The 19,636-nt window shown below is 35.8% G+C and overlaps 4 protein-coding genes across 5 annotated transcripts; 1 reads left to right on the top strand and 3 right to left on the bottom strand.

The window, feature by feature from the left end:
• Positions 1-511: 511 nt before the first annotated feature.
• Positions 512-7,993, bottom strand: LOC129895187 (asparagine--tRNA ligase, chloroplastic/mitochondrial). The gene is made up of 15 exons (XM_055970866.1): positions 7,469-7,993; positions 7,303-7,371; positions 6,363-6,473; positions 5,136-5,240; positions 3,930-4,067; positions 3,315-3,395; positions 2,845-2,922; positions 2,626-2,694; positions 2,440-2,514; positions 2,261-2,344; positions 2,062-2,148; positions 1,853-1,948; positions 1,703-1,777; positions 1,147-1,273; positions 512-865 (listed from the first exon to the last, which is right to left on the bottom strand). The coding sequence occupies exons 1-15, from the start codon at positions 7,865-7,867 to the stop codon at positions 750-752; spliced, it is 1,710 nt and encodes a 569-aa protein (XP_055826841.1). The 5' UTR covers positions 7,868-7,993; the 3' UTR covers positions 512-749.
• A 706-nt stretch (positions 7,994-8,699) lies between these two features.
• On the top strand, positions 8,700-12,550 carry LOC129895465 (uncharacterized). Its single transcript, XM_055971187.1, has 3 exons — positions 8,700-9,816; positions 10,640-10,806; positions 12,114-12,550. The coding sequence occupies exons 1-3, from the start codon at positions 8,818-8,820 to the stop codon at positions 12,319-12,321; spliced, it is 1,374 nt and encodes a 457-aa protein (XP_055827162.1). The 5' UTR covers positions 8,700-8,817; the 3' UTR covers positions 12,322-12,550.
• A 162-nt stretch (positions 12,551-12,712) lies between these two features.
• Positions 12,713-13,848, bottom strand: LOC129895468 (NDR1/HIN1-like protein 6). Its single transcript, XM_055971189.1, has one exon. It carries the CDS (start codon positions 13,649-13,651, stop codon positions 12,872-12,874), a length of 780 nt encoding a protein of 259 aa, XP_055827164.1. The 5' UTR covers positions 13,652-13,848; the 3' UTR covers positions 12,713-12,871.
• A 602-nt stretch (positions 13,849-14,450) lies between these two features.
• LOC129895469 (uncharacterized) lies at positions 14,451-19,083 on the bottom strand. Of its 2 annotated transcripts, XM_055971190.1 has the most exons (7): positions 18,847-19,078; positions 17,727-17,849; positions 16,274-16,612; positions 16,134-16,180; positions 15,652-15,714; positions 14,871-15,003; positions 14,451-14,776 (listed from the first exon to the last, which is right to left on the bottom strand). In XM_055971190.1, the coding sequence occupies exons 2-7, from the start codon at positions 17,830-17,832 to the stop codon at positions 14,763-14,765; spliced, it is 702 nt and encodes a 233-aa protein (XP_055827165.1). In that variant the 5' UTR covers positions 17,833-17,849; positions 18,847-19,078; the 3' UTR covers positions 14,451-14,762. The 2 variants fall into 2 exon arrangements, with proteins under 2 accessions (XP_055827165.1, XP_055827166.1); XM_055971191.1 differs by lacking the exon at positions 15,652-15,714 and having other exon boundaries at positions 18,847-19,083.
• Between the last annotated feature and the right edge of the window lie 553 nt (positions 19,084-19,636).

Genomic DNA, 19,636 nt, shown 5'->3' with positions numbered 1-19,636 from the left:
GCAACTTTACCCGTGACCTACCTTCTTTTCTCTAGTTTCTTAAGCAGTTTTAACTGCAAGTGCTTGACAAAATAAACAGCTGGTTGCTGAGGGCTGGAAATCAAAAGCTCTTAGTATTTATGAATAAAGATAAACAAGTTGATTCTCAAGTAAATTTTTCTCAGAGCCCTTTTCCGCGAGTGAGCTATGCTATTAAAATGCTGCATTCGAGTGATGCAGAGTTGAATTACACCTTATAATATATATGAACCACACCCACTGCAACAATAAGTTAATGAAAACGTTTTTACTCAAAGGCTGATGGTTTGACAGTAAAACCATAGTTGGACTAGATTCTGTAACTCTCACCAGTTAAATTACACAAGCTGTTTTCCTTTTTTAATGTAAGAAAACCCCGGTTGTTTCAAGGGATGTAGAGGAATTTAAAGAAAGATATGGAAGAAAAGAGTCTAGGGTGCAGTACATAAAGAGTTTTAAGGAAAAAATATTTCCTTTAAATGGCACCAGTACGTTGGGAACCCTGCAACTTATCAGGTCTTATGAAAACACATTTTTTAGGTGTGTTCCATATCTATAATTATTTCTCAGAAATGACTATAACTTCCACATACACGTTCTACAAAATCTATATAATGAATGTATAGTGAAAAGACAAAAAAGTCAGTACAGAAGGTAGTATTGGTGACATTGCACCTTTTTGTACCGATTCATTTTTTAAAAAAAATCAAGGTACCCTTTAAGGTCAAAACTCAAAATTCCGCAGAACCGGGTGTTCGAGGGAAAGGTATTGCATCTCTGATATTGTCTATTCCAGTCGCAAATTGCACGAGCCTTTCAAAGCCTAACCCAAATCCAGCATGAGGAACTACAGCATAAGAAAAGGCGACATCCAATTAAACCTTATGCCGAAAAGCCAAAGACAAGAAAATGGTGAAATTCAGGATGCCGATTTATTAGTTTCAGCTTTTTTGCTGTAGAGGCATTGCAGGAAGGGTAACTTGATGGCAAGTTGCAGCCAAATTTAATTTAGCAATATGAATGTGGGATCAAGAGTAAGGTGCATGCATTACAATGCAAAAGTTCTTGAACTTGTAGATGACAAATTCAAGCAAGTAAATATCAAATTTATTTAACAAACTCACTCACCTGAACCATAACGTCGCAGATCAAGATACCACCAAAAGCTTTCTTTGTTGAGGTTCAAGTTATCCAAACGTTCTTCTAGGTATTCAAGGCGTTCCTCTCTTTGACTTCCACCAATAAGTTCTCCAACCTGAAGAAGAAAACCTTGAGACATTGAGCTAGAACAATATTATACGTTAGACCTGTCCATCACTTCAACTGGTTCAACTTTATCAAATAACGGAATCTGGACCTTAAGTCACCTAGAAACAACAATTAACAGTCCGGCAGGCATTGCAAAAAAAAAATGTTAGTAGGTTTCTGGCAATCCCAACCTGTAAAACATTGAATTTGCTCAGGATTCAGATCCATACATGAGCATTTCATGCTATGAATAATTTATTGGGTTTGGGGGTGGGGAGATGGTATCCATGACCATCCTTTATATGTAGGATTCCATGTCTCATCAGTTTCTAGATGATACAAATAGGAAAAAAATGATTTACTTTACATTTGTTCGACTAGTAAAAGAAAAAATATCCATGACAAGTAAAGAATTGACTAGGTTTATGGACTCTACCCGAGGTACCAACATATCCATGGCTGCAACAGTCTTTCCATCATCGTTCTGCCGCATGTAAAATGCCTTAATGTCCTGAAATTATGGAACACTGTCAATCATCTGAAGTTCCCTACAGCTTCCATAATAAATGCAGATAGGAAATTAAACCTTCGGATAGTCTCTAATAATCACAGGACAACCACCAAAAGCCTCCTCGGTGATATATCGTTCATGCTCACTTTGCAAATCACATCCCCATTTCACCTACCATATGCAGAAACAGCCATTAAAATTTACGGAAAAGTAACAGAAGTATGGATGGAGAGAGATTGGCCAAAAACTGCATGTGAGAGAGCATGCAAATAAAGCAAACCTACCGGGAAATCAAACTTCTTTTTTGCTTTTAATAGAAGCTCAACGGCATCCGTGTAAGTCAACTGCACAAAGTTCTTCTCAACAACATCCTGTGGAGCATATGATCAACAATAAGACCAACTATTAGGTGCACACTTTAGACCCCAGCGTTGTGGAAAATACATTGAGAAGAAAAAACATCACAGTCATAGAAATTCATACGGTAAGTCTATTGATGATCCCTTTCTCAATCCAAGTGTCGAAAAAATCCATATCTTCTTTGCAATTCTCCAACACATATTGCACCTTCCAAGCAGAGTTACGTCAATGAAAAAGTCTAGTTGTGAGAACAAAGTAATAAATATGCACTAAGGAATAGCGAGATGCGAAAGGTAACATACTACGTACTGGAGATAGGCAGTAGCACAGGCCATGTCATCATCCAAGTCCGCAAAAGCTAGTTCTGGTTCAATCATCTTACGCAATAGAACTCAGTGTCAACATTTTATTGGTTTCTGCCCACATATATGTAAAGAAATATAAAAGAAGTTCCACTACGTTTTATCAGTTTGAGTGTATAAGCTTACCCAGAATTCAGCTAAGTGTCTGGAAGTGTTAGAATTTTCTGCTCTGAATGTAGGGCCGAAGGTATAGATCTGAAAACAGATAGACGACATTGTTAGAATTTGAAAGAATGAAGACAAAAGCATGATGGATTCTGCGACCAAAAGATTAAGTTGAGAAAAATGGTTACAAGCCAGAGAAGGCAGTAGCATATGAAACTGAGAAGTGAGAGGAGACTCTACATCGGAGAGTGCAGTAGCATATGTTTCACCATTGAGTTGTCCAGACACTGTTAAATATGCTCGTTTCCCAAAGAAGTCCTGAGTCACAAAGATGCAATTTACAAGAACTAACTAGACAGTTATTAAAGGAATCCAACATCAAATGCATGCACCTATTAACTTTCAGAATTTAAAAGGTTCACATTGCTTGTAAGGATAGAAACAGACTTGGAGCCTGTTTGGATGGGCTTATAAGTCAAAAGCCATAAGTTCGAATTTCTAACTTATGGCGTTTGGCTTGTTTTTCTTATTTTGGCATAAAAACAAGTGTTTAAAAGGACTTTTTAATTTTACCCAAACACTAAAAAACTGCTTAAAAGCTATTTTGACTTAAAAGCACCTAAAACAAGCCGCCAATCCAAACTGGCTCTTAAACTTCTAGCTAATAGAATTCACTCTAAAATGGGCAAAGCACCCTGGTTGTTACTTACTTGTGACCAGTCAACAGACCCGGATTCAGTAGTAGGAATAGCACTAACTGGTGAATCTCCACCTTCATTGGAGTTTGGAATCTGTTAGGTAAAGAAAACATCTTACTCAAGCACGAGATATTTCATAAAAAAGAGTATAAGCAAAGTTCTACTTAGATATTTGAATCTAACAAAGTATTGTTGGGATTTGAATGAATTAAAAAGAGTCAAATTAACGAGTATATTTTGCAAAGTTACATGCACGGGAGCAAGAAAAAAACTAATCAAGAAGAAAGAGGCCAAGATAAAGTTAACCATAAGAAATCGTCTATATATCGAATAGAAGACAAATAAAAGCATTATTTCCACAAGACTAACAAGACTACAAGTAGACTAAGCTTTAAAGCTGTGTTAAAGCTTTACACGATATAGAATTTCGATCTTTCAATGCATCATCCTCTTAGCCCTCAACCAAGTTCAGAACTTTGTTGTTTGTTTCTTTTTTCCTCCATTTCTTAGTTCTTAGAAGAGGTGATGAATGTGAATAGAGATGGCACACATAGTGCTTGAACACCAATTGGAAGTTTTGGAAAAGACCATATAGTTGATGTAACATATTAAATCAACAATACGTACCAATGTAGTCACACAGAATTGCTCGCCAGCTCCTTCACAATCAGAAGCAGTGATTATTGGACTTGAGACCCAAACAAAGCCATTTTCTTGGAAAAACTTGTGTGTAGCATAGGACAAAGCATTCCTCACCCTCGAAACCTAAAAGAAGCTGACATATCAAATTAGGGACCGGAAGAGATAAGGAAATCGGCTTATGATAGAAGTTTGCATCCAGAGAAACAGAGAAATCAATCAAATGCGGGAAATGTAATGGCTTCTAAGCATGCAAATTTAACTCCCAAAGAATTTATATCCCTTGGGTGATTTCACTAGTCAAGTTATCACCCCTTCACATCAAGTCTAATGCTGTAAATAGAAGACAAATTACCCTATCAAAATACCAAACCTATTGTGGTTTCATTACCAACATCAATGCTACACAGCTACCCTGTACTAGCTTCTCAACAAATGTTTTGAGTTCCACCTAATAATAAACCAATAATTTAGCATTTCCACAAAAAAGGAGTTCGGACAATGTAAGGTAATAGGTAAAATAGAGAATCAGTATTACTTGCCTCAGCAAAGAACAACTAGACAAGAACCTTGAGAATTTTAAGAACTAGAAGAATATGCTGGCTTATCTGATATATTTGCACAAGGTCTATTGTAACTATTCTACAATTCCGTTCCAGATCACTAGTTACATTTTCTTGTCAGTAGTGGACTGTGATCCAAAGAAATGTTTACCTTTTTGGTACTTATATGAGACCTGAAACTGAAGCCATACAGATAAGGGAATAAGGAAGAAGGGGCTGAACAGAAAAGGTAGTTCGGCTCTAGCATCAACTGATCACAGGCTGCTGCGGCAACCATAAATATAAACAGGAATATATATAATGATCATGAAAAATGGATGTAGAGAAAGTAATTATTTTCTTTCTTTCTTACACCACTACAGGTCAGGTAACTAATTTTTCATACAATAGGGAATTGATTTGTAAGTGTTTCAAATTGAAAGGGGTATATCAATAACCACATGAAGGCAAGGTAAACAAACTAACTTAGTGTATGAACGACCAAATAGAATACTTCCTAATTACATGCAATTAACATCATTATCCTACCAAACTACATGAAAATTCCAAAACCTCCCAAAAGAATACAGGTAAAACAAAATGCAAAAGTTGAAAACTAGAAATGACAAACTGCAACTATCCCAACTCATACCGCACCAAAAGTGTTTGTTCGAGGGCGAAGGTGAGCCTTTGTTCTCAAGAACTCTCTGCTGACCCTTTTCTTCTGGATGGGGAAAGAAGGATCACTTTTACCGACCTGTGAGCAAACCAGCATGAGCAAACCTACTGATTAAATGACCAGTGTCACTGGGTATATTGTTGTTTTCATAACGTTAGAAACAATTAGATAAACATGAGAGCTATGCAAACACTCCAATTTTCTGACTATAAATGGCACTACGTGCGCAAGATAAACATGCTTCTTGAAATTTATCTAAATGGAGCCGCTAAAGCGTCCTTGTAGCTTCCTCCATTTCCTTCTAAAAATTTGGCTCATTTTATGCTTAGATAATGAAGGATTAACAGGAAATTAGTTCCGGGGTTCAAAAATTCTCAAGTTATTAAAAACATTAAAGAAGTGTAAACTATGGTATCACATTCAACATTCATAATTTGGTAGCTCAAGATAAAATGATGAATTCTTTTTTGGCATCTAGCAAGCCATGAAACAATGTCATAAGCATTGGATCTTTTGACGAATGTACCCCACCCCCACCCCCTTCTCTCTATACCATGCTCTATGTTGAGCTGTTAAATTTTTTCAGGGAGTTGATCTTATTCGAGCTAGTATAGGAAGAATTTGGACTACCATAGCAGTTCCCCCTCAACTTTCTCAATAACTATATTCAACAAGCTATTAATAAATCGTTGGAGATGGCATGTGATCAAAGTAGTTATTAGCTTAATTATTAGCTAAGGGCAAAAACTTGCAGCAATATTGAAATTCTTGGTGAAAGATTCAAGTAGGCACAGAATTAACTATATTACTCTACTTACTGGTGGAGTAGCGAGGTCTGCTGGAAGACCATGAATATCATCTAACTTCAAATACATTTCAATAACTAATACATATGTTGTGATTTATAATGTTAATGCAATACACAAATACAACATCTAAAATAACAATATAGATAGGCTTATTCGGCAGCAGAAGATGTATTTACATGCATGTGTATAGTTCCTCTTAGGATTTTATAATCTAGTTGCTTCTCATTTCCTCTCTTCAGAAAAAAACTAAGTCAAGAATTCCCTGTCATAGGTAGATGCTCTTTAAGGAATGTTACCAAAAGAAAAGAAAAATACACTTAGAAGTAAGGACGTTTAAGCACACTCATAAGCTTAAGCATTGACCATTAGATGAAATTGATAAAGTCCATACCACTGCAAGCTTCTGAACCTTCAACTCTATTTTCTGCTTTGACCCTTGGCTGCTGACTATAGTACCTTCAATCCATACCGATGCACCAGTTGAAATTAAGCCATTCTCCACCTATAAGAAATGTATGGAACAAAGTAAACGAGCATTAGAGAAGAAACAAGCAGGTCAACCAAGCCAAGTTGAAAACCCCATGAAATTGAATCCAAGTGATGACTATGATTTTTTTCAAGTTAGGGAGACAGCTGAATATGGAGCCTTAAATGTTATCTTCCAAAGAAAGAACAAATATAAAGAAAACGATCTGTAAAATATATTTACATCCATGTTTTTTCATGATCTCAAGTTTTACTGGGTGCAATCTTAAACTAGCATACACAGAAAAATTCTAGAGCCTATGACATTATGTAATCAGCACATACATCCACAACCATGCACCACCTTATCTGGAGTACCTGTAGAACCACATAAAGCAAAATAGTACCCGAGAAAACACATGCATGACACCTTCTTAACCTGCTTCCAATCACATAAAAACTAGAAATTTCCAAGAATGCTATCCAAGGGGCATAACATGTGGTTTGACACCCACAAAAACAATCAAAAGTGACTTTCTAACTGCATGCTTGTAGACCATGTCCAATGTCTTAAGTGTGAGTTAGCTAAATCGTTTCTTCGGAAAGACCTTTCCTTCAACATCGAACTCAAACTAACACAGACCAGTGAAAGTAATCAACTTTCCTGAGGACCAAACTACACTTGTTTTGTTTCTTTTCATATATAAATCAGCATATGTAACTCTGCAGATATCAAAATGTAACTTCAAAACATATGCACGTGAACTTATGACAATAAGTAATCAGCAAAAAATGTAGACTAATGTAGTTTCTAACAACTTTAAGCTAGCTGGTCACTCACTCAGTAAGCTAGAAATAGTCAGTACCTGATCATAACCCTCAGCATCAGAACCCATAACACATTGCATATTTGAAAGACAAGAACCATCATTAATCTGCACATTAGACAAACCAGCCAAGAAAATTACAATCTCAAACCATTACATATGACAAAAAAAAATGCAACTCCCCAGTTGCAAGCTATGACATTACATCGATAAACGTCACACTGCTCTGAGCCCTAACCGTGCGAACCCATCCTCTAACCACCAGAGTCTCACCAAGACGGTCCAAACCTTCGTCAGTCCCTCCCTTTATGTCCGCAATCCTCAACCTTTTCCGAAATTCCTTAACTTGTTCAGTTTTTACACCGTCTTTTGTCTCAATATTTTCAAATTTGAGTCTTTCAACTGCTTCTCCGGATGAAATAGCGGCGGAAACCAGAGAGCAAAAGCTTCGTCGACGGTACAAGTAGGGTGTAAGCTTAGGAGGGTAGGATGAGTAGAGATTGGGGTTTAAGAGTTTGATAGGTCGGCGGTAGTGAGTGAAGAAACGGACGGCGTAGAAGGGTTTAAGGCGGAAAGTGGTGGCCGGAGACAGAGCACCAGCCATTTTTTTCAACAAAGTCTTTTGAGTATTGCTACCACTGCCAATGGTTTTTTACTGCCCCATATCCGGCTATCCGCTCAGAATATTTTTAAAGATTTTTATTTTGGTAAATAAAAGAAGAATAATGTTTGCTTTTCTTCTTCTTTTTGCTACATCAACTATTTATATGTGAAATTTCTAACAACATGTGACAATCATTCATTTTCATAAATCAAGTAGCAAGTTTGCTGCTGCTTCTTTTTGGTACATAAACTTTACATTTACGTGCCCTTTGATTTACTTACGCTTGATGATTGCTACGTGTTGTTTGATAGTGTATATTGTAATGTACTATACTATTTTAATAATATTTAGATAGATTGTATCGTTCTCTATTGTTATATAATATCATATATTCATAATTTAAATGATAAAACTATAAGAAAACTAGGATATACGATACAACTATTATGAAAAGATTGAGTAAATGATAAAATGAAAAAAATATATTAAAATAACGATGCGATCACACCAAATAAACTTTTTCGTCATTATCTAAGATACGATATAATAAAATTTATGTAACAATCAAAATAAATATTATATTTAAACTAACAGTATAATACAATATAATAGATAACAATCATCTAAATAAGGTGTTAGTCAAATGATTAAAATGATAACTAAATCACTCCTAAATAATTTTAATATAGAATAATACAAAATATAAGCAAAGACTAGAAATTAATAACTTGCATATTGATATATAATAAAGTCAATTTAGTTAGATTTTTATTTAAATACCAATTGAACTTTTTTTGGTTTATTTTTAGAAAATTTTAAATAAAATCAAACCAAGTCCAATATAATAAGTTGTTTTCCACTTGGTTCCATTTACCGGGATAAGTTTCGGGACGAATGACGATTGACGACGAACAACAATCTTGTGGTGATTGAAGGGAAGGCTGAACACAATGGTAAGGGAGGAAGGAGCAGTGGAAGAGAGCAAGAGGAGATGTAGAGCCCTCAAAAATCGAATTGAAACCTTCACAACTACTCAACAATCCTCATGGAAGATTACCCTTTTCAGGCTAATCAACTCTGAGCTTTCTTTCCTCAACCGCCTTTCCTTCTCCAAGAACGACTCATCTGTTAAACTCAACACCAACATTGGGTATCTCGAAGCAGTTGTTCACATTCTTCAACACCCATTAGTAACAGCAGTTTCACGGGTCTGCAAACCCATTTCGATATCCTCGAAACTCAGCGTTTATATTGATGTAATTTGCTCTTTTAATGGAAACCCAGTTTGGTTTATAGTATCAGACAGAAACCCCAGGTACGTTTCTTGGGAAGCTTCGGAGAAAATTAGGAATTGCAAGGGTTTAAGAAGTAAAATTATAGAACTCATGTTTGCTGCCTCAGAGTCGTCTGTTACGGTGAGGCCTAGTTCTATTATCCTTTTCTTCTCAAATGGACTTCAAAGTTGCATTCTTGAGAAGCTTCGAGGTGAATTTGGAGCTACTGATCTGGGGTTTGGATTCTGTGATTTTGATTGTGAGTTTTATGATGAATTAGAGGATGAGGATTGGGTTAGTGTACTGGGGAGGTCCTTTGAAAGGGCATGTATTTTGGAAATAAAGGTTGGTTCTTTTTCGTCTAGTAGAGATGTTAAATTGCAGGGTAAAGATGGAGAAACATTCACAGACCTTTCTGGGAGTTTGGGGAAGCTGCGTAGTGATAATTCTAGTAATGATGTAAATTTGGGTGATTCTTTCACTGCTATTGTCTCGGCATTGAGGAGTTGGTGTGGTTTTGATGTTGAAGAAGCTGAATTGGTCAATTTTGATACAACAGCACTGGTGGCTATTGTGTCCGGTATTAGTAATGGTGGTATTGATCGAATTCTGGCTACTCCAGAGAGTGAGTTGAGAAGTCGGTTCAAGGTCAATTATGAGTTCATGATTGGACAGGTGAAACCTCTTACGTTAAAATTTTAGAACCCCTTCTGGTGTTTAAATTTGGAGAGTTTCTTTAATGGTTCTCTGTTCATTTTGATTGCTCGATAGAGGTAACATACTTCAAGAGACTCATATGAGAGATCTACTGGCTTTAAAGCCAGAGATGACTTACATGATACTGGTTGATTCAAATAATTTTGTTATGTGAATATGTATGCCATTTGCCTCTACAGCGACTAATAACAAATTGAAGTCTTATGCCACATCATCTTAGTGTTTGTAAAAAAGAAAAGGCAGCTTAGTGTACTAAGCTCCTGCTATGCATGGGGTCACGGGAAGGGCCGGACCAAGGGTTTATTGTATGCAGCCTTACCCTGCATTTCTGCAAGGGACTGTTTCTATAGCTTGAACCTGTGAGGTTTACCAGTTACTCTAAGTTTCCCTTCCATCATCTTATTGTTTGTGGTTTCACAAAACCTCACTGTTGGATTGTCAGAGTACCGAGTGTGTGAACTGGTTATGGTTATGCTATGTTTCTGCTTCAATTGATGGTCCATGCAATAATTTTGCCTGAAATATATAAGCATAACAAATTGCTAGTTTTGGTTTTCCTTATTCTGCGAAGTCAATAGTGTGACTCAAAGCTCTAAAATTCGTAGTGAGTTGGAAATGATCAACTGCTTATATCCGTGGTCCTTTTGTTTTCAGTCCTAAAGAAATCTCTTTGTATATGAACTGCGAAGACTCATATACTATTCGCTTAATCACTGTACTTTTGCATTTGCCAAACATTGTAGTAACATTTTTTGGTTTATGTTGACTTGGCTTTCACCAGGTGAATTCTGAAATGAAGAAACCAATCCACATGGAGCTGACGCCTTCTATATTGCAAAAGAGAGGCATAGTTTGTGAAAGTGTTTGTTCAGAATTTCAGGAGCTTGTTTCAATGTGTGGTGGGCCTAATGAGAAGTCTAGAGCAGAGCACTTTCTGAACTGTCTTAGGTAAGCTTTTGATAAGTTTCTATATGTTTCTTACAGCAAGTTTCTTTTCCTACAACTTTATTGCAACAATTGTTCTAGTCAACAGTTCATGCTATGCCAATCCCTCTAATAGGAAGAAAGATATGAATTGCTTGCTATCCTCTAATCTGACTTCTGATTATTCTTCAAGATAAATTTGAAGAACTTTTGTTGGTCTTGCTATATGACTTCCAAATTTTAGGTCCCAGTAAACTTTTGTTAGCAACTCTGCTGCATCATAAACATTATTCTTATTCAGTATCTGTTATAGATTTCCTGACATGGTCCTTTGGTCAGTCTGCTACAACGGCTTAGTTCTTTGAAATCTAGGGAGGGCAATGGGGCGGGGGGGGGTACCGAGGGGGGGGGGGGTAGAGTTATGCGAGGCAGGGTGGATGCGGGGCAGTTTGAAGTAATTATTATCAAAATTAATGCGGGGCGGGGCGGGTTGCGGGTTTATGTGGGTTTAAGGTATCAAATAGGAACCCGAAGAAAATTAAATCTTTGTAATTAGTAAAAATCTAAGATATAAACTTTTTATATTAAACTTTGACTTAAATTTTAACTTTTTTTTTAAAAAAAATAAACTAGACAAATGTTAATTAGAGTTAATTAGCAATTAAAAAACAATTGTTGAAATGTTAACTAGAAACAATTAATTAGTAGTTAAGATGTTAATTAGAGAAAAATGAAAAAAAAATGAATTTTATTTTTCATATTAAATTCAATTAAAAAAGAAAAAAACATAACAACTTATGCGGGGCGGTCTATATGGGGCTGGGCTGGGCCGGTTGAAAATGAAAAAAAATTGTTATGCCGGGCAGGGCGGGGCGGTTTAAAAAATTTGCGGGTTGAGCTCAACCCGCCCCACACCTGCCCCATTGTCATCCCTATTGAAATCTGATGCCAAATAGTCAAACTAACCCGAATCTCATGATGGTACATGGTAGTGAGCTAGTAACACCTGTACCTCAAGAAAAAGTAGCTTTGATAAGTTTATGAGCTCCCCTTGCATGGTACATGTAATATTCATTGTATACATGACTTAAGTAGAAAATGAGCGAATCAAATTTCATTCTTATTCAACAGCAAGGATATTAATTTGAGGGCATCAATTGGAACAGAGACAGTTATTGTACAGGTCATAGTTATGTGGACAATTAATGAAGTTGTCAAGAGTCGCACTTGGATTTTTGTCATCTCCATGTTTCTTTTTTTCTTAAATTTTATTTCATAGTTTTACTAGTAACTTGAATTCCATATGCTGATCATCTGATTAACTCAAACAGGGTTGTGCCTGATTGTCCATCAGAACGGCTAATGAGCCTTCCTACATCCAGAAAACTGGCTTTAAAAAACAAAGTGGCTTTTGGGACCGGTGATTATTGGCATGCTCCTACTATAACTGCAAACATGGCATTTATCAGAGCTGTTTCACAGACAGGAATGTCTCTGTTTACCATAGAGCATAGACCACGAGCCTTAGTTGGTGATTAACCCCCTTGTCAATGGCATTTGAAAACAGATATTGATCCTAATTCTGAGACTCCATTGGCTTAATGGAAATGATAACTTTTTCTGTTTAAAGAGATGTTGAGATATCCAAGTGTGACGCATCATTTGAACTAGGAAATTGTGAAACTTGCTTAGCTATTACACTTGTGTATAACAGACTAGCAGAAATGGTTTTATGGGCTTTTTTATGTTTGTATGATTCTTATTAGGCTATCTGCAGTTCTTTCTTGATAAAAGTGTCAAGTAGGAGCAAGTAGCAACACATTTCTTAATCTACTTTGGAAGAACAAAAGCTAAGCACTAAATTTTCTGCAGTAAATCAATTCATATTAAAGCTGCATAACTAAGTAGTAACCAACAGCCAATATTTGGCTTATGAAGATGAATGTAAAAGAATTCTCCTAATGTCAGTGAATAACATCTTCACTAGCAAGAGTAGAGATCCCAAAAATAAAATAAAATACACAACAACTGAACTAGAAGTCTAAAGTAAATACTACTAACAAATATGTTGAATACAATGCAGAAGCTTTTAGAGCTTTAATCCAAACTTGCAAGTACTGGCCTTAATTCGGACCAAACTATTAGCAGAGAGGCTATCGACAATCAGCAAGCAATCTCCCAAAATCCTCACCTTTCTCAACTTGAGCTTCCCAAGTTTAACACTAACTGGAACTTCAATCTTAAGATCTAATGGGATTCTTCCAGTTTGTGCTGCCTCTTGAATTGCAGACATCAATGTATTACCATATTGTGATTGCCCAGTCAAGGCCACGTCGAGTACTGTTTTGTTCTGATGACCTTGATAGAACTTGGGAAGAGACCCTTTACAGAGCTGTGTGTTCTTGTACCACACACTCAGATGACTTCCTTTCTCATAGTAGATTCCAATCTTCTTATTGGGGTTCACAGCAGTGAGTCTGACATTAAATTTTGCATAGAGGCTCATATCGAAATTTAGCCTCAAGTCTGATATTCTGAGGTTGTCTACAGAGTACTGAGGGATCTTTGGTTTGAAAACAAGGTAAAGAATGCCAGCAATTGCTGCAATAATGATGAGTAGGATTATGATGAGGCTAATTGTCCAGCAAATGCATTTGCAACAGCAACTTCTCTTCTTAGTGGGTGGTCTTGAATACATTACAGGAACGGTCCGTCTGAATGGCTGGTTAACTGTTGGCTGCTGCAGCCGCGTTGGATCACCTTTTTCTGATTTAAACGAGCCTCGAGGCACTAAAGGACGTGTTGTTGTTGGTGGTGGTGGTGGTGCTTCCATGTCCACAACTGGATGAATCCTTTGATTTTCTGTCATTTGTTGTCAATTGTTACCGACACAGTACGCTATTGTTTTTGATCAACAACTTACAAATGAACCTCTCTCACGTAATGTGTAGTATATGCTATATATAAGTTAAAATACAAATATTTTGTTATATATTTGAAGTTTAGTTAATTAAATATCCCAAGAGGAGATGGAGGTAGGAAAGTTTTTGGCCTCTTTCACCTAATAGCAAGAAAAATTGAGAGGAGAAGCAAAGTAGGTCAGCTATATGAAGAGCTTTGACTATTTTCTATTCTCACTGCACTAATGACTCATCGCAAATCTAAATAGAGAATCAACCATAAAGAATATAACTTCACTCTTTTAGTTGACCTACAAGAAATTAACCTAGACAGCCACGTCTATAGGAAGGTGGTACTATTCTTACATATTTACATTCATCAATTTACAGGGAAAAAAAGGGTTTAAAGATACTGATTAGCTTTGAGATCCTTAGCTTGAAAGTAGTTAATTACAACAATATACTCAATGATATCCCACAAGTGAGGTCTGAAGAGGATAGAGTGCACGCAAACTCCAGTTGTTATAAAACTTATTGGTAGAAATTATCTACATCAACTCGCGAAGTTGCCTTTGCTTTTGTTGACTAAACATTTTGTTTAGGTTCCAGCTAGTTAAACTCGTGTTCTGCTAAAATCAGGCTCATTTGCAACTTGTACGATTCTTTATCATTTATAATTCCTCCCAAGGAAGACTGGTTTGCAGGAAAGGTCAAAAGGCAGACAGTTAAAATTATGCAGTAAACTAGGACTAACACTTAACACAGTAGTTAAGAACTTGACCATCTCTAATCACTAAAAATCTTGTCACTCTTACAAATTATTTACAAAGAGAATCACTTTTCCAGCCTCATAACCTACACAAAATAGTCAGAACCTTCCCCGCCTCTAGCATAACAAAGGAAAGGGGAAAAGAAATAGAGATAAGGGCAAGCCAAAAGAGGCAGGCAAAGGGCTCTATGAACTCTCAAAATTAAGAGTATGGGTTAGTCTTGATGACGAGTTCCAAACATTATTACATCAGATGAAATGTATCTTCTACCCCTGTGCTAACAGATTACTCAAAGTCAATTCATCCATCTTCACTCTTCAGACTCTGCAGCAAAAAGTAACACACTATTAGGTAAGTGAAAACAGAGTACTTCCCGATGAACTTAACGAGCAAAGTCATCTCTCATATATGCCCATACCATGTATCGATTCCATATTGTCTTCCTTGAAAATACCGAGAGGAGAGCCGTGGACAGATAGAAGCATTTCCCCAGGTTTAGGCAGCCTTAAAGTTTTGGGAGTCATCCCAACAGATAATCTGTTATTATATGCCTGTAGCCAAAAAAATATTGCTCTATGAATAGTCTGTGTTTTCACATCGAGAATTATTTGCAGATGAAGAGATGTCAAAGGGGCTTCTTACTTCCCAAACAGATCCTCCTACATCTATATATAAACGCTGGTTTATCAAGAATACGCAAGAAAAGCACTTCGAATTGTTGATTAATCGTCAGAGATGGCTTAGAACCAATAGTTCATTATCTAATGGATCTTTCCGTTCTAATACTCTATCTAGCACAAAATACTTGCGAAGACATCAACAAGAAACTTGTGCTGATGCAACTTCTGAACAAAATTAGTTTCATCAAAAGCCACTTCATTAAACCATCACAAACGTACGTACGATAATGTTACTAGTATCATAAAATTGTTCCCAAAGCATTAATCAACTAAACAATGTTGTATATCATAAGAGAGTACCAAGAGATGCAGTCTTCCAGATAGAGAAATAAATAAGGAAAAACAATGCTTCATACTGCAGGGTGTATGTGTCACATGAAATATTTCCCACCCCAACATCCCGCTGTTTAAGTGCTTTTAAGGAACGAAATGAATAAAATCAATTGTTAAGTAGAGAAAAAGATATTGCAAACAAGTAATAACAACAAATTGCGAAGAAATTATACTATAGCTACGTACACCAGGTGTCTGCATAGTATCTGGCAGATCAAGCATTTGGGTATCAGATGGCTCTTCCAAGACCTTCAGAAAAGGAAAAAAAAAATAAGGAACAAAAAAGAATAACCAAATACTGATATCATTGCAAGAGCCGAGGGCACATCAATTGCTCATTCAAAAGAAGCATGAAGAAAGCTCAACAACTAGACACCTCTAGAGCTACATGATGAGCCAGTGCAAAGACATAAATGAGTCCACTCCATACCCACAAAAAGAAAAAGGAAAAAAGAGTCTGAAGCACAAAAATATTAGTTGTAAAAGAGACTTTCAGAAGTACCAACTAAATGTTTCTTACTTCCAAATCTTAAATGTGAGAATTTAGCCATACAGCCAAAAAAGGGATCACCATGCAACCTAAGTTACTCGAAAATTGGTATTGTGACATGAATATCACCATGACATAAACTGCAGGAAATAGTAGAATGAAGTGCAATTGAACATACAAATCCCTTGATCTGGAGGTTTTCGACACCACAGAGGGTTGTTTTAACTGCCAAAATGTAGTTAAAATTGAGTCAGCAGAAATAAACTTGAATGTCTAGCATTTTCATTTAAGGATGGGTAAAAAGAGATTCAAAGATACCAGATTTATTTGAGAATTCAAATCCACCAAGTGACGGCATGGCACTGGAGCAATCAGGGTACACCATGGACATGTTGTGAAGAAGAGAAGCATGTAGATTCCTTCCATCAAACTGGTCCATGCTTAAATTACCGTCATTTTCTTTCCATTGCACTTCATACTGGCCATTTTTCCCATTTCTTACAATAGCCAGGTTTGGAAACTTTTCCTCAAAAAATTGCATTACTGGAACTTGCAGCTGTTCATTACTAAAATTTGATCGCAGCAGTCGCAACATATTTTTCAAGTGTTCAATTTCCACATCACGGATAGCCCTGACAGCAGCAGTTTGACGTTCAGCTGAAAACAGATAGTGATCCAGTACAATAAGGTGAAGGACATATTCAGTGAGATTCAAAGTTCATCAGAAACAAACAGGTAACAGCAAAAAATTAAAATAGATGGGGAAACCATGTTTAAGAACTTTATATTTACATGCTTTCGAATATCATTTGATTGTCCGAGTGATTAGTTGGAGGAACCAAGTTTCAGAAGTATAAATTAAGTGCTGCAAAAGTTGAAATATTTGGAAGAGTGAAGCTAATAACTTTATCCACTTTCTTCTAACTTCAAAAATTTCTACTCAAACACATACCAGAAATATTTTCCTTCTACATTTAACTTTGCTTGTGAAATGCATCTTCAATCTTCATACCTTCTCTTGAAATTCAAAGAGTATCACATAAATGGAAGGAACTAGACCTAGCAAATTGATAATTTACCTCTTTGTTCAGCTTGCAAGAATATATCAGAACAAATAGATCACACAGAGAACTTATATCATGCATCAACACAAAAAAAGATGAGAATGGATAAGAGAATATAGCTTCATGCATATGAAGTGCAACCAAACAAATTGAAATTTCCTGCTTCAAGATTTCTGCACCCCAATCTACATATGCAACTATTGTCCTTGTGGTTTTTCCTCTTATATACTCCCTCCATTCAATATTAAGTGAATTTTTGAGGAATTTTTCATTATTCAAAATAATTGAATTGTTCACAATTCAAGATAGATGTTTGAAACTTTTTCCATATTTGTGCTTTCATTTATTGAAGTTTTATAGTTTCTAGGAGATAAATCACACTACTTACAAATTTATATATATGATTTTACAAAGGAAAATAGTGGAAAGTATGGTTCAAATTATGTCCTTGAATGTTTATCTTAATATGTGTACATTGCCTCACAAATTCACTTAATATGGAATAAGGGGAGTTCGGAAACAGCCGTCCTACCTTGGTAGGAGTCAGGTCTGCGTACACTTTACCCTCCCCAGACCCCATGTTGTGGGATTTCACTGGGTCGTTGTTGTTGTATGGAATGGAGGGAGTATATTTTTTTTCAGAAATAAACAACTTACTTTTTCTTTCAAATTTAAGACGAACAAACACTTGAACATTAAAAAGATACCTTCCTGCTTGAATATATCATCTTCCATTTCCTCTTGATGTTGTTCTTCATTAACATCCTTTACAACTTCAGTTGTTTTGCGAGATCTTCCTCTTCGTCTTGGCATGGAGATATATAAATGCTCTGAAAACATTTTTCTCTCATCAAGTTAATAATTACTTGTACTAGATAACGTGCATACACTTATGTAGCATGAATAGTTATTATAATTTAGAAAAACAGGTTTAAACCGAGGTAGTCTGCAAAGAGAATGATCTAATTAACCCTATTCTAGAGTTATTAGCTAGTAAGTTATCTTTCTTTGTTTTTGGTAGTAGATAAATATAAAGTACTCCCAGCAGTTTTCGTGGCATAATGTTGTTCCCAAGGATTATTTGGTTCATACTGATTGTCATAAGAGGAGGTTATGCATTTTTTTGTTATGATGGTGGAGTCAAGGCCGTCTTGCTGGACTACAATCTTGTATTTCTCTTTTATTAATGGGATAAAAGATGAAATATTCATCCTTAACTGCTTAAAAAGAAAATGACACATTTACTCTATTTGTAGCAATAAAAATAAATAGAAAACATGAAGATATAAATCATCGTTAATCCATTCAAAGCTACACTTTTTCATTCGTACGAAGAAACATCACACATTTGTACTTGGAAAATTCCATTCTCTGATAATATTAAATTATTTAGAGATAAATGCTGTCAAGTGGGTAGTCTAATACTACTCTTACTCGATGGTCCATGTGTAAAGAGTCAAGAGTAATTAGAAATTTGGACAATTCAAACTAATTCTTTTTAATAAGCTTACATGACATGCCTTACAAAATTGAAAACAGTCGTTGGGGAACTTAGAAGGATCTGGTAAAATAATATGAAGTTAACTGAGCAACAACTCCCAGTATAATAAATATTCATCTTTTATGCCTTTTTGCTCAATTTTTTCAGAAATTGATGAATAATACACAAAGTCAAATCGGTACAATTTCCACAAAATAGAGCCAATAAAGCAAGTAACTGGGCATGTAAATATTATCAAGACACAGAGCATTCAAAAATCCATCAAAATCACGACATATAATAGAGTAACTTGGATCCGGATAAAAGAGCAAGGAGAACGAACTTACATCTCAAAATAATTTTGTGAAGAGAGACAGAGATTACGACGAATTCAAAGCCGACGGAGATTTGGCCGGAGGGAGAGACGGAAAGTGGCGGAGGAAGATTCCGGCGTGATTTCAAATTTGGGCTCGCACTCAACTTAGTTTTACAAATTTGGTCCTCCTACCTCTTTTCCCTTTGGCCATTATACTTATCCACGAAAATGATAAAAATGGTCCCTTATCTTTGTCATAAATCTGTTTGGGATAGGTTTAAAACAATTGAGTATTTTTTTTTTTATCAGTTTTGATTTTTTGAATGTGCTAAAAATAAATGTTCTTGGTTTTCATCAAATTTTTAACAAATTATGTCAGTTAGATTTGAGAGAAAAGGTAAATTATAAGACAAAAAACTACACTAGATGTCGAAATAGATTAAAAAAATATCAGAAGTTACATTTCAAAAGTTGTTCTAGACTCTCTGAGTAGACCAAAAAAATTACAGTGCGTGTTTTGATATAAATTCCATTACCATATCGAAACTGAAATAAATAGCACTGCTATTTCAATATTACTTCATTTCATATGTATTTTTTTTGAAATTTGATATTTTTTGGTATTTCCTACGATGTATGTTAACAATGTTTTTTTTTTTCAGTGAACGTTTAAAGAACTATTCACCAAGGGCCAGTAAAAAAAACTGGCATGCTCTTTGACTTAGTTTGGTGTGAAATAAATAAAATTAGCACCAAGGGACTTCTGATTATCTAAAACAAGAAAAAATGATAGAAACATAGGCAGCTTATTGGCTCTTAAA

Source organism: Solanum dulcamara, chromosome 7, assembly GCF_947179165.1.
Source record: "Solanum dulcamara chromosome 7, daSolDulc1.2, whole genome shotgun sequence".
Classification (NCBI taxonomy): domain Eukaryota; kingdom Viridiplantae; phylum Streptophyta; class Magnoliopsida; order Solanales; family Solanaceae; genus Solanum; species Solanum dulcamara.
Note: the sequence above shows the minus strand (reverse complement) of the source record. Positions and strands in the feature narration are given on the sequence as shown.